The sequence below is a fragment of the Onychostruthus taczanowskii genome, unplaced genomic scaffold, assembly GCF_017590055.1.
Source record: "Onychostruthus taczanowskii isolate IOZ18803 unplaced genomic scaffold, ASM1759005v1 scaffold4, whole genome shotgun sequence".
Lineage (NCBI taxonomy): Eukaryota > Metazoa > Chordata > Aves > Passeriformes > Passeridae > Onychostruthus > Onychostruthus taczanowskii.
Genome location: NW_024501459.1, coordinates 13,270,549 through 13,286,006, shown reverse-complemented (window position 1 = coordinate 13,286,006; position 15,458 = coordinate 13,270,549). Strand labels below are relative to the sequence as shown.

General features: G+C 37.8%; 1 protein-coding gene across 1 annotated transcript in view; it reads right to left on the bottom strand.

The window, feature by feature from the left end:
• Nucleotides 1-15,124, bottom strand: part of ZC2HC1A (zinc finger C2HC-type containing 1A) — a 33,793-nt gene extending 18,669 nt beyond the window's left edge. The window contains exons 1-6 of the mRNA XM_041413018.1: nt 15,100-15,124; nt 12,995-13,048; nt 4,385-4,458; nt 3,556-3,672; nt 3,220-3,355; nt 75-223 (exon numbers count right to left, since the gene is read on the bottom strand). Of these exons, the coding sequence (XP_041268952.1) occupies nt 75-223; nt 3,220-3,355; nt 3,556-3,672; nt 4,385-4,458; nt 12,995-13,048; nt 15,100-15,124 (555 nt within the window). The remainder of the gene's footprint in view (nt 1-74; nt 224-3,219; nt 3,356-3,555; nt 3,673-4,384; nt 4,459-12,994; nt 13,049-15,099) is intronic.
• Nucleotides 15,125-15,458: the final 334 nt, after the last annotated feature.

The following is a 15,458-nucleotide window of genomic DNA, read 5'->3' as shown; positions in this document are numbered from 1 at the left end:
AGTAACACACTATTTAACAAGCTTGATATGACATTGAATGCAAGTGACAAGTTAAGAAAAGTGTTATAGCTCACCTGTGTTCGAGTAGGAACCTTGCCTTTGGTATCAGCTGCCAATTTCCCCTTATTAGTAATACGTGCAGCTTGCTCCTTACAGAAATTGATGTGCCTGTCAGCTGCATTTTCATTAAATCTCCTCTGACAGTATGGACACTGAATGTAATCTTAAAAACATAGAAATCTAACATTAATACTCTGTTTTAAAAATGACAATGTTTTAAAGTCTTTTAAAGACCAGCCTCCCCTCCAGGAGAAATTATTAATATTTTTCAATCTGGAAATGAAATATAGATTGCCAGCTAAAAGCATATTCTCATTTGATGGCTAAGAGTAGCTGAGGATTAGAAATAACCTAAGCAAAATCAGAAACACTTTAAGTGACGCTATTCTGCAGAGAAAGTAGCCAGAGGTAAAGGGACGTGACACAGAGATCAGCTGGAAGGAAGTAGAGAAGAAGCTAAACAAACAAACAATCAAAAATTTTCAAAAAATCACAAACAGTTCAGTTTGTTCAAGAGATGGGAATACATTACAACCTTACAAGCAGCAAAAGACAACAAATCTGTTTGACAAATTTGAAAGAACTGAGAAATACTAACTGCAATACTAGAAGTGATCATTATAAAAAAATCAGAAATTTAACAAATAAAAAAATCAGAAGAAGATCAGCCAAAATAAGGAGCTATCTCTAAAGACATGCAAAAGAAAGTAACTGGTGGCCATGTTACTACTGCAAGATTAATTTAGTCACATTGCAAACAGTATTACATACAGGAAATATTACTCTCATTGGGGAAAAAACAGAAAGGACTACAGAAATGCTTAAAATATTAAAAGATACATAATCTGTATGCTGGAAATACACACCTTAAAATACAGTGCACTTTGAAAATAATATGTTTGGACGACAGTTTCAGACAACTGTGTATTTCAGTGCCCCGAAATATTAATGCTGTATGCCCAAGATTAGAGCAATCAAAACCATGCAAGCATCAAAAAAGCTTGACACCAGCAAAGCAGGTTAAATTAGTGTGTTTCTAGGTCATTTTAGACATATATTGAAGAATGAGATGAAATTCAACAATCACTGCCTCCAAAATTACAATTAGATATCATAAAATCTAAAATAAGTTTTTGATTACATGTTACTAGTCCAAATGCAGTAGATCAGGCTTAAATATTTGTCCCTTTAAATATTTATAAACAGTTTTGAGTAAGTTGAATGATGTAATGGCCACCAAACCATGAACTGTGACCCAAGAAGTGTGAGCTAAGGACAGAGGAAGAACACAGAGAAGTGACAGCATGGGAATCTCATGGGGTAACAACAACAATTTTTCATTTTTTTATTTTACATATGCTCTGCTACTGTCAGTATACTTGAATATCAACTACACCTTAAGAGACAAAAAATCAGAAACAGAACTGTAACAGCTATGTAGTCAAACCTAAAATATTCCAAAGAAAGTAAAAAAAAAGAAAAAAAGAAAAATAAAGCAGCTGTGAAAGCCCCTAGATAATATACCACTTCTAGCTAGTGCAGAGCTCAGTTCCCACAGAAAACTTTCAAAGCCCACAAATGTATCACACGTGGGAGGATGAATGTATACTTTTAGGAATCAGAAATTGTATCTTCATCCTTTTGTAAAACACATAGTGCCAGTCAGACATTTGGCTCTCTGAAAGTACTGCTCATACTGTCCAGAAGAACCTCTAGGATTCAATGTAAGCTTTAAAAAACAAAAATTAATCAAAATAAGAGGGCAGTACACACATGCAGTCAAACTCAGGGTGACTTAAGGTTGTTCTTAACCTGATGCTATTCTGCATTTCCTCACAAAAAGTGGAAGAGGAGATGAAAGAAGCAGCAATACATTCCAGCTCAGAGCAGTTAAGCAGAAAGTACGAATATGAGACTCTTTCCATTAAAATGAAAAAGACTTGCTGCTTGTTAGAAACAAGTGTGACCAAGACAGAGCTGAGTAGGAGAGGATGCATACACACGGTACATTCACAATCTTCCCACTCTTCTACAGGACAAGTACAAAACGAGTATCAGTTGCTGCTCCTGCTCTATTTTTAAGAAGAATATGCACTAATCTTTTTGTGCATGGTCTCTTCATTCCTGATTTCCTCTTTCTAAGTCTTACCCACTGCAGTAGCACTGAAGCAAGGAGACTAAAACCAACTACAACAAGATAGATTATAGATATGCTACATAGATTATTAATGATTCTTTCCATGATCAAGCCTTGTGATTCTTATCCACAGCATTTGCTATTGGCTTTAAGATGGCTTTACTTTTTAAAATTAACTGTACGGGTTTTCAGGATTGTGAGTACAGAATGCTGAATAATACAGCCTCTTAGAATGAATGCATCATTACAATCCTAATGCTGGACTAACACATCTGCTGCTAAGAAATATGATAGGCAACATTTCACATCCTCCCTTGACCACAGAGACAGGCAGAAGCAAACACGTTCTTTCCCAATCCTTCTGAAAATAGCCATTCAGCTAATCAAATGCTTTAACTCTTAGGACAAGAGGAAGAAATAAATTCTTCAACCATTTATAATATCCCAGAAGTTAAACGAAAAGTGCATTTCCTTCTCATTCACATCAGACTGCTCGAACATTTTACCCACTCTCAGTTCGAAGGTACCCAAGGACTGTCCTGCCCTTGCTAATATGAACACATCTCACATACCCAAAACACCTGAGGCATTACGGCATATACTGCATACATGAATCCAAATGTGAATTCAGCAAGAAACGGGAGAGATTACATTTGAAGAGCACAAAAGTGCATTCCCACAATGTAAATATGTTGTGGGTGTCAGCTAACCAAAAAGGCACTCTGCTGTTGTTGTGAGCACAAACAGGGTATTGAAACAATTTGTCCAACCTACGGATTACAAAACAGTAGCAAACTGCAAATTGGCCCCAGCTATGTTTTCAAAAACAAAGTCAAGGGCTTTGAAAGCTACACAAGATGTGAGCCAGCCAGACCCAAAGTCACAATCCAGCATCTGCACAGGGACAGTAAGACATCTTCAAGAACTTGCGGATGTTGCATTCCAACAAATTTCTTTTCAATTCAAACTTCTTCACATTAATTTAAAGAAAAATCTCTAAGGAACTTGACTGTTTTACATACCTGGGTCATATGATGGTGGAGGTGGTGGAGGGAGTTTTCCACCGTCTTTAAGATTAAGTCCTTTGGCTGCTCGTATAGTCGCTATGAATTCCTCATGCTTTCGTCTCCAGTTAGAAGGTTTTTTGGGTGGTTCTGGCTAAGAGGCAAAAAAGAAAGCTTTGAAGTTTTTACTTGAAGCTAACTATGCACCTTATTTTAGTACATAATATCACAGTTAAGATTTCTTTCAAATCTTAGTTGATCTAATTAACACAAACTGCCAGAAGAAATAAGCCTTATTAAAATGCATATGTAGTATGCCTGAAATGCTCACATTCAGAGTAAATTATCACATACCCGTGGCTTAAGAGGTTTTACTGTGGGAATGTCAGTTCCTTCTGCTCTCTGTCGGCTGGAATCGAACGTCTTCCTTTTCTTGGCAGAAGTTTTTTGGCAAATGGGTCCATGCTTTTTCTGAAAGCAGAAGCAAAATAAAAGGAGAATGCAGAACTCAGTTTTGAAAACAGAACTTATTAACACATTATTTCCCTCTTTCTTGATTAAAAAAACTAGCAAAAAAACCCCAACTCTTGATGAATAAGCTTAAGACTGTTTTCCCTCAAACATTCATGCCAGCCACCACCTTTAAAACAGAACTACAGGAGTTCACTGATGTATACAGTGTCACAAAACCACGGGTGATAATGAGAAGAAAAGTTGAAGGCATCTATATTTGCTCCTTTCATGTAAAAAACCTGATGATAGGTAGGCAGCTTTTGCACTGAGTGGCAAAACAAATCATAGGTGTCTGAAATTCATATTCACATTTAAGGACAGACTGATTTCTATTAACAGTGGAGAACAGTTTTGGAAATGGCAAACAAAACACCTCATTTACTAGCTGAAAAAAACTGCAGAACACAAGGATTGATTCTGTAACCCTAGAAAAGATGCTTTTAGAGGCATGTATTTCAGAAAAGTATGGGATCTTAAAATAAAATTAAACTCCTTCTAATGAGCTTCAAACTTGAGACAACTGGAATCAGTAATTACTTGGAGGGGTGAAAAACCAAAACCCCAACAAAAACAAAACCCCTAAGTCTATTTTATTTAGCTATACTGAGCACTGCTTAACTTTCATATCAACTTATCAAATATAAAAGCCAAAAGGTCTCACACCACTCACCAGTGCTGCAGGAAAGAAAGTTCTTCCACAAATCTTACACGGCAACAGATCTCCAGTTTGCACTGTAACCTCACCTTAAAAAAACAACATACTTCTTTAAGAAAATTTGATTAAATTAATGACAAAACATTATTTCAAAAATGCTAACCTCATATACACTTAGCCATATATCCTTTGACTTGTGCAGAGGCTATGCAGATGAGAAAGGCAAAAAATATACCAAAGTCCTTAGGTACTTTTGGAAGCTGTCAGGCCCAGCAACACGTCACCAGCAATTGTGTTTATTTATAATACATAACTCCACTCCCTTAAAAGGATACATATCAATATAGAAATAAAAAATCCCTTGTAAGTCCCAACGACAGCTCAAATAGACACCAAGAATAAAGCTATTTAGTGGGTATTTCTGTCTTTGGAAAAAGATCAAATTTAGTATCAAATATAGAAAAGACACATTCCATTATTTATTTTGCTCTACCAAGATAAACTATCCCACTTTATTTTGTAAAGAAAACAGTCTTGATGCTATTTTTGCTATATATTTTATTCAGATTATAACTGATGGTTTACAGAAGTATTTCTGATGTTGCTATTTAAGCATTGGTAACAAAAATGTAAACAGCATATCTGACATAAAGCAGATCCACAGAACCAGACAAAAGACCAACAAGTCAAAGTATCAAAGCCTATGCATGCAAATATATTTATATAGTATGCATTATGAAACAGAGTTGTGGCAGAGATGAAAAACTACAGTGTTTCCCAATAAAAGGCATCTACTATATCTAGTACTATAGCAGAGGAATACAGGGATATTTTTATACCACGTATCTATCAAGAAGCAGTAAATTTGGATTATGTTTGAGATGTACTAGTAGCTTTCTCTGTACTCAATCTGACTATTGCAGACAATACAACTGCCTCTATTTACACCCCATTAAAATAAAACCACTTCGAATTTACTTTTATTTTAGGTGAAGCAGCATCTTAAACTAACAAAGTTATCAACACAGCAATCTTCAATCATTTGATCAGCTTTTGTTCCCAGCTTCCCTGTGGAAACCTGTTTTCCACCTAAACATACACACTTGCTAAGTGTATGACCAGTCCTAAAAAAATAATTTAATTAAATATTTCACAGCAAACAAACAGATTCAGGCAGCCATGGTTCCTACCGAAAACCTTTTTTGCCCAAATACAATGATTAAAACTGAGTGAAACTTGTATTACCAATAAGCAATTATTGTCTATTTCTGATTTTTTCAATTATTTAAAGCAAGTTCACCCCCAGTAACTAACTGCATACAATGTTGTATGAACATACTATGTTCATAACAATAGAACATAACAATGTTGTATGAACATACTATGGAGCACAGTGCATTTTAAGAATCATAAATCACATGAAAAGTGCAGTTCAAAACATTTAGTTCATACCTTCAATTAATTTATGCACCCTTTCCATGCAGATATGACTATGCCTCTCCTTACCACAGCACAGCAGGACTGCACTGACAGTAAATGGTTTTACAAATGGAATTCATAACCAAGTTTCCTTTTGTGCCATCTAAATATTTGTGCATTTAGATGCATGCAAGTACGAGAAGTAGGAAAAATCCAAAACACGCAGAAGAATCTTGTTTTTTTTCTATTCTTGCATTAGAATTTTATTTCAATTACGATAAAGAAATCTGAATGCATTCAAATTGAATGTGATAAAGATTTACTAGGAACTTGGTTTTTAACTCCATTTTTTCAAATTCTTTTTTAAAAAATCATGTCTGAAAATTTTTCCATAGGTCTGTTTTCTTAAATCCACAAGCCTGAGCACAGGAACACCGGTACAAAGCTTAGATGGCTGGGAACCTGCCCTCACCACTGATCTGAAGGGTAAGCAGCAACAGTTGTAACCTTTTCTCAATTACTCCACTCAAAAGTACAAGATATGGACAGATTTGTTTGTTTATTTCATGACTTCATCCTTCAGAGCTCCTAGCACTCTTAATAATGACAACCTACATCACCCCAAACTCACTTCTACTAAACAGTTCAACTTCTTTTTATGACATCATTCTGATACAACCCTCAGCCTTGCAGAAACAAGTGAAAGAGGCATTTCCCAAAAATATGAAATTACACTATTTGTGTCTTCAATAAATTAGCTGAAATAAATAAGAATTAGTGATCTTGACACAAGATCAAGAATTTGGCTGAGTGTTCATTCTAGTGTTCTAGAATTTGAGCTGGTGTTTAAATTCCACATGAAAAGAAGCAGACTTGATAGCTGCTGACCTGAACGAGCAATATTTACATATGACAAACCAAAGCACAAGGAATGCCAATTACCACTTAGCACAGCTGCAGTTACAGTCCTGGATTTCCTTACAGCATTCCCACCCTCTCCTGCTGCTGGCAGGTAATCACAGCTGCCTAGAGCTACTTCTACTGCCAACACCTACCATGTAACACAAATCACTGACCCAAAGCACATAAGGAAGTTGTTTCTAAAAAATGAAAGTTCCTGAAGTTTTGTTGAAAATGGGAAGCCAAGCATCCTTTATGAAGGGGCACACTCACCCCTTTAGCTTCTTAATTCCTCTGTGATTTTCCTCACTTTTAAAGTAAAAAAAAACAAACCAAAACCAAACAAACCAAAAAACCTTAACATTTCTTTCTAGGAGTCCATGAGTCTTCCCTTACAGAAGGGTTAGCAATGCTATCCACATGAAATCTGTTAACTTAACAGTAAGACATGGGAATAAAATTATGAAGGCTGCAATTGACTTAATTTAGGCTTTGTTTTATTTTTCGACAATGTGTGGTATTTTTCCTGAATTTTTTTCTGAAAAAAGTTAGCCAAAATGGTTTTTAATCTGGGATGCACCGCAGGGAGGAGGCTAAGGGAAAAAATAAAAATAAAATTAAAAAAAAGTACACTCAAATCAGGAAACAGAAGGAGGATATGCTTGAGAAATTGGTCTGAGAATAGAAATTGGTAGTAAGATACTGTCATGGCAATTTTCTTCAGTCTGTAAATTTAGCAACAATGCAGGACTTTTAAAAATCATTTTGGTTATACAGCAGCTACACTTTTTTTCCTTTTTACCAGCTTTAATACCGCTAATCACCAGCAGTTTAGATGCTTGTATTAAACATGAATGAATATAGTTAACTTGGAGAAGAACTGAAATAATTATTACTGTTTATCTAATCAAAACACACCTAGAGAACAGTTAAATATGATCAGAATTGTTATGTGACCACCACAGAAGTGGTATTTCAGCGTAAGTGATGCCAGAACTATGATACAGAGCTTTACATCCTATTCTACTGCCTCCCTGAGACCAGGTCTCAGACAAAAATACAGTGTACAACCTAGTATGATGCTGGGTATCTGACTTAACCAGACTGGAAGCTTATTAGCAGGACTACAATAATCTTATCATTCATGTTTGTAAAATGTCCTCCTCCTCCAGTTCTGCTTCCAAATCACTGGGTTTGTACCTACACAAGTTACTGCTCACATCTCTTCTGAGTATGGTTACAGTCTAGTTGCTTGCACTTTCTGATCTTGAAGTTAGGAGTTTAGCTGTAAAGTCTGGGTGGAGCACTAAGTTTGACAGTACAGCTATACAATCTCCAGACGTATCATGGTGCTTTCAGTATTATAGATAAGTTTAGACTTCCTTGAACCTAGATTTCAAGAGAACAACTTCTTTCTTTCTTTTTTCTCATATTCAAGTAGCACAATTGATTTACAGCAGGAAGAGCAAGCTACCAGTTCTATTTATCTTTCTCAGTACAATGTGTGCACCCATCAATACATGCAAGCTTGATCTGATAGAGCCACAGCCATATCTGTCACAGATACTTGTTCTTGCTGTCATGTTTACAGATAAGGCAGTTGTGTAAACAGACCACACCTAGAGGGAGCAGAAGCCTCCGGTGCATTGCTGAATAACTTAAGCTTTGTTACACTTTTTTCTTTTGGAGAGCTCTATATACCCAAGTGTATAGAGCTGTGTGGGGTGCACATAGATACAAATTGCAGAAACAAGACTGCACTTTGTAACAGTATTTAATCAGGTTGTAAAATCTGACTGCCCTTCAAAACCTTTTATTTATCAACAGCAGCGGCAGTACTAAACTATTTAGGCCAGAGACCTGTGATAATCAGAATCATCAAGCCTCTCTGAATTCAAACATGCAGAAACAGCCTGGTACAATTCCCTGCCTTGGGACTAGGTACCTATTTGAATCCATCAAGTAATCTGCAAGTGTTGAAAGTCAGCACTTGAAGAGCACTTGCCAAATTCTTCTACAAAACCGTATTTATTGCTTTTAGCATAACTCCATTTTCATCTCCAAAAGCAAGGTATTTGTCACTTAAGAGTTCCACATATTTATGGTACAATAAAAAAATGCTGTTCATTCCCCACATTAGTTAGAATCTGTATCATCAAGGCACAGCATCTGGTTCTTTGAGGACTGCCCAGTCTCTAACATATGTTCAATAATCAATAATGACTGGGTTATATTTTTTTAATCAACACACTAACTAACCATAGCCTAACCAACGGTAAATACTACATGCAAGGGCCATCTAAAAATTTTACTGATGCAGTGACTCAGGTAGGGAAGACTTCACAGAACCCAAAACATTCACAGAATGGAATGTTTTGGGTTGGAAGGGGACCTTGAAGATCATCTAGTTCCAACCCCCCTCCTGGGAAGGAACACCTCCAACTAGACTGGGTTGCACAGACCCTTGGACATTCCTTTAAATTAGAGCTTTTTTTTTTTTTAATTTAGAGTATTATTTTTTTAAAGCAGTTTTGAAGATAATTAAATAACATGATGAAAATAGGAATGTACCAAAGTAGGAAAAAAGTATTCCAATAACAATTGAAGTTTTGCAAATTTGCATTTTGCCAAAAGGAATTTTGAAATGAAAATGCAAGTAAGGCAAATACACTGACTGCAATCCTTAACAACAGGCAGTACTTGTCATACTTTGGTCAAGTCTGCTTGGAAGACGATATTGTGCATGTTTTACCCCACCAAGCACATCCCTTCTAACCTGTGCTATTCTGCAGTTTGCAGGAAAGAGACAAAGAAAGAGGAAATCATAGTAAGCCCTGCCTCTTAGTATTCAACCATTCATATACTTTGAAATTTTTAAGCAGCTAAGTTTTGACAATTGTCTAACAAATAGCAAATCAATCTACTTTTATCTATCTACTCCCAATTTTATAGGAAAGCCTCTTCAATTCTCCTGTGCTCCTGTATTGACAATCTTGTATAAACCTGTCACTTCTGTTTCCAAAAGATAACACCTTAGCACTGTAGCATCCATTCCTTCAAGCTGAAAAGACTTTCACAGTACCTCTGCAAATTTTTGTACAGCTTTTCAGTCTGACAATGAAAATGCATTATATTTCAAAAACCCTGTTATTGCACTGAACGTGAATGAGTCTGATGATGGCAAATTTCATTTTTATTTCTTGAAAATAACACATCAAGGTGAGACCCACTGCCTCAAAGTGACAGCCTGGAGGAGGATTCTGTATAGGTTTTTTTGGTGACTGAGAAATGAGTTCCATGCAGTCAAGAATGACTGTAACAGCAGCACACACAACTGACATCATGGTGTATTCCCCTTTACTACAACTGTCTGTCCTTCTTTGCTTCCTTCCTCAAACAAAGCTTAACTTTTAATGTGAAAATGCGCCAGTCACATTACACATCCTTAAAAATAACCAGCTCTCTCTATGGCCATTTCTCATGGGACTCTTGCAAGCAGATCCCTAAAGTCACAGACTGCATTCCCGAACTCTGGGGCTGAGATCTATTTACCCAGCTCCCTCCTCTCAGGATCCTGAATTGAACCATCCTACAGTCACTGGTGGAAAGGCTGCCCCTGACCTTTACATCTCACATATCTGTACATATGAAGTACTGTAGGACTGTCTCCCCTTGCCAGCTCCTTGATCACCTGGGTCAGGAGTTTGTCATCAATGCATACCAGAAGCCTCCTAGCTGCTTGCACCTTACTGATTTGTCCCTCCAGCAGATTAAAGTCCCTTCAGAGGTTAAAGTATCTCATGAGGAATACACTGTGAATACACTGATCTTTCCAATTATGAGGGAGACCTCATATTTTTCCTGATCAAGTGCCTTTTAGCAGACAGCAACAACAGCTGTTCCCACACTTGTCTGCCTGCTAACCCTGATTCATACTCCCTCAGGTGGTTCCACAGCAAAGCTCCGTTGCATTCTCACTGCTCTCCCACATAAAGGGCAACTTCCCCCCATGCTGTCCAGCTCGTTCTTCCTGAAGAGCCTGTACTCATCCACCACAGCTCTGCAGTCCTGTGAGCTGTCCTACCACCTACACATGATCCCAACTAGATCCTAGCCCTGCAACAGAGAGCAGACCTCTGGTTGCTCCCATTTGTCCCATACTGAGTGTTAACGTGCAGGCATTCTAGAGAGTCACTCAGTCATGATGGTCATCCAGAAAAATCTATGAAACCTTCCCCTGCAAAGCCTATGGAAATGCAACTCAACCAAAGGCGAACAAGCAGCGCTATTTGACAGATCTGAATTCCAGATGCATCATCTGCCTTTCTGTTAACAAGCTTTAAGATCAACTAGAAGCACTAGAAAGCATGTGACCTGCAAAACCTATGTAAATGTTACACAGTTCTGCTTTGGCTTCATAAACACACTGTTCTCCCATATTAGGCTACTGGCACTGTGATGACTGTGAGGGCAGTCAGGCAAAGACTTGTCAGGCAAAGACTTGTCTTCTCACACCAGCCTTAAGCCAAGACTGTTTTGCCATAGTGATCCCCAAAGCAAATCTGGGCTTATGCACTTTTCAACACAAGTGTAATTGGACAGAGCAGTCCCTACCTAAGTCTGCTTGCTTATCAGAATCCTAACTGGCAAAATATGATGTGTTAAAAAAACTGATAATAAACTCAATTTATAATATATTCATTCCTAGTTTGCTCCTCCCTCAGGATTTCTTTAGAAAGTAAGCCCTTCCTCAGCTGCTCCAGTCAAGTGCTTACTATACTCCTGAAACCAGGTTTCATCAAGATGCAACACCGGCTTTTGATGACAACCACACCATGTTGTGTGCAGGTAAAACATGTTCATCTTTCCACTATATTAAACCAATTGAAGTCAATTAGTAGATCAATCTAGCCTCTGCAATTTAACTTAAAAATGCAAGAAATCTAAAAAAACTATAGAAAAGGGCATAAAATCTATTACTTCTAAGATACTGAAGAAACTAATCTGAAACATTCAAATTCCTGTCTACTTCCTCTCTTTGAAAGGTGAAACGTATTCTGGTAGTGCACTTCTCTGTTGTGATAAGGCACGAAATGATGACACAGACACTGCTGCTCTCGAGAGGAACAAAAAAGAAGAAGCTTTATTTTCTGACTCCAACATTTATAGTTTTCCAAAGGTGACAGTGGATTGGAGGGTGACAGTGCCACCTCTCCAATGCCACTGGACAGACCAAGAGTCCATCAATTCTCTCCACCTCCATGAAAGAATGCAAAACATAGGTTATTTACAGAACTGTGTGTGAGAAAGTTTGTTGAAAGAATGTAAATATCAGAAGGCTTAACAAAGTCTTACAAAATCAGGGCGACACTTCTCCATACTGTATCAGCCTAAACTAGTTTTTGGGATTTTTCCTTAAGTAAAATAACCATTAATTAAAAAAATAAAAACATGATGGCTTTAAAAAGAGTAAATACATTAAGCAATTATAGAGTGCTAAATGTCAAATTCAGTCACTTAACAGAGGTTCAAGTATGCCCAGCGAAGCATCAGTTCAGTGCAAAGACACGTTTATCTCTGTGTTTTAATGGCTACCAGAGACAAATAACTCATTAAAAATTATATACATTAATATTAGTTTTGCATTTCAATCTTTAATAGTTTCCAAGTTACTGATTTAAGAACAGTGTACAATGAAACAAATTCTTTCCTCTCTTGGACAAAAGATACACCTACTAAAAAAAATGAAAGCCGAAGTCTGAAGTCAAATGGAGCTAAAGAAAATGGCCACCAAAGTAAGGAAGCTGCTGCATGGATCCAGTGAGGCAAGACAACTCTAAAAGGAAAAGAACACTCAACCTAATATTATTTTTGTTTTAAAACCCATAACATTTCTAAACTATTAAGGAAAAAATAAGATTGGGCATTCAGAAATTCGGACACAGCAAGAAAAAGCACTTGCTCTCAAGAGTCACATTACTAACATAAAACCCCAAAGATCTCTATCTTGCGCTGTTAGGGGTGGAGCAAGGCACCTCAGACATTCCCCACGCCAGGGAAGGGTCCAGGGACAATTGCTGTCACAGAGCAGACCCCAGCTCTCAGCAGAAGATGCTGTACAGAGAGACCTCGAGGACTCACCCAGACTGGTCCCAGTGTAGTCCCTAGGCAGATCAGCAAGGGAAAGCTCTGGGTTTGCCACTGCAGGCTATTTCCTGAGCCAGCAGCCAGCCAGCCCCTTCCAACCACAACCAGTCTTCCCTGGCTGCTGGAGCGTGTGGCTGGGCAAGCACTGCCATGACCTACCACTGAGAGCTGGACTTCTGCCCTCGGACACAGCAGCCCCTCTGCCCCTTATTCCTTAGGCTGGGATGGGCTGTGAACAAGTGTGGGAAGCGGCATTTAGTTGGCTCAAGCAGCTGCTGTGGGCATCCTCCCAGAAAAAACAACAGACTGGAGAGAAGCCGATCAAAACCATTGGACTGCTCTGGCTTAAATCAAGTCAGGAATTCAGTGCTTGGTTCCATCTCGCTCAGGCAAAACAGAGAGCAACAAACACGCCAGTGTGACAGCTTTTTTCCTGACGTCCAGCAGTGAAAGCAACAAGAACACGTTAATCCATCAAAAACGGTCCTGAGATTCACCACATGGTGAACTACTCATGAACGGATTTTTAAGCTCACCTTAGAAGAGATCACTACATTGTCAGACAGAGCCAGTCTGTGGCTCTATTTTCATCAGTAAATTAAATGAAAATTGAAAAACAGCCAAACAGCATGCAAGCTGCAAAGTAACAAATGTTGTTGAGCTAGCCCCTAATATCAGATTTGTCACCTCTAAGGACAAGCATGCGCTCATTACTTTTACAAACCTTTAAAGGTACAAATTTGACTCAATCTAGTAATATAACAATACTGATTAAAAAAATAGAGCAACAGCCTTAAAGGAGCAACAAAAGTAAATTTTAGAAGGAACTTTTAAGTGACACAGAAACCTACTTTGCCATTTCAAAGAACACTTAAACTTGCACATAGTGAAAAAATGCAACTGTGACACTGAAAATATTATTTAGCTTTTTAAATGTCATTAATGCAGTTCCACATGCCAACCATTACACATTCATCTCTCCACTTTTTGGAAACATCATTATAAACTGGGTAGAGCTCTTTCTTATTAATAGCATGCTTATAACCAAAGTAAATCAGATCTCTCATCTATGATGCTGATCCTCAGCAAAGCAAAAGCACCAGCTTCTGAGGCTGGAAAGTCCAGGACAAGCCTCCTGAGCCTGAGGGGGTCTGCCAGCATCACAGACACACAAGAGACTGCTGCCAACAGCTGAAGTCGTGCCCTTCCCCATAACCACGACCCTCACACGCACAGCTGCCAAGCATCTACTCCACCAGCCAGCTCTGGGAAATTATATTACTAAGCACTAATATAATAAGGCAGCAGGCTGAGCCAGATTTGAGAAGCTGCCATACTTCTATGTCAGATGGGTATGACTGTGCAATTGCACATCCAAATATAAATTCAATCCAAGAAGGCAACCAGCAATGCTCTTCTGAGTTGCCAATGGAGCAATGACTGAATAAAAGCATAATATCCAATGAAATAATTTATTATTATTATTATTATTGGCTTTGAGTACGTTTCTTCTGTCCTAGGGTGACCTTTCCACAAAAAACTTAATCTGAACCTAAGCTAATATACATGAACAGAGACAGCCTAAGCTGAAAAACTGTAAATAAAAGCAAACCCACCTGCTTCAAATGTTTTGAAGCAGAAAGAGAAGTATTTTATTTTGTGGTGGTTTTAAAAAAATAAAAACATGGCAAAAAATAACCCATAAAAATGCAGAAAATTGTTCATCAGTTTCAAAAACTTCTGCATTCAAGGACGGTGATAACAGTGTGATAGGAGCATTCACAAGGCAAGGACAACAGGAGTTTTAGACATAACTTATTTCCCGTGCTATTCTGAAATTAATCTCAAGTGTTTCACATGATGGAAAAAAAAAAGCTCTAGCTTTTGAAAGTACTTTCAAGAAAAAGTTCAGTAAAACATGAGATTTCACCTATGATTTAGCAGTTCTCTCCACACCCAGTACCTCCTGAAATACAAACGAGATAAAAACCATTTCTAACAAAGTCAGGAACTGGACAAATTTTATTAAAAAAATCACAAGTTTTTTCACGGTCCTGCTGTTATCTGTAGATACTTTTCTCCTACCCCCTGTAATTAGTGCTACAGCTTACATAACACAGCAAGCATAGCTGGTCTTGGTAAATTAGCACATAACCAAATCAATAGATAGATGCGCTGCAGATGATGTACAGTCTGAAATGCAGTCAAATGCACAGCTTACTCAAAATTAAAGCAAGCTCTCCCCTTCTGGAGAGGTAACATACCATTCTCCTGAGAGTTGGAATGCATGGTAAGGCATTATTTGATAAACACTGGACACCATGTTTCAAATTTCAAAGGCATTAATAGTCAGCAAAGAATGCCGAGTGAATCAAAGAAAGCTCTTGGGATTTTAATGCCAAGTTACGTCCAAATTTAGAGTCTTGATGAAGTCACTAGGCTCAAGAACAGGGTCTGATTACTGTAAAATCTAATGAAGACAAAACACAGGTATTCTGTAAAAATTACTTCAGTTCTCCAACTGTTCTAGAAGGGATAAAGTACAAAGGTTAGTTTGTGCTTACTCCTATTCAAGCACTCAGTTACCTCTAGAGAAGTAGAGCATGGAAGACTTCATGACTGT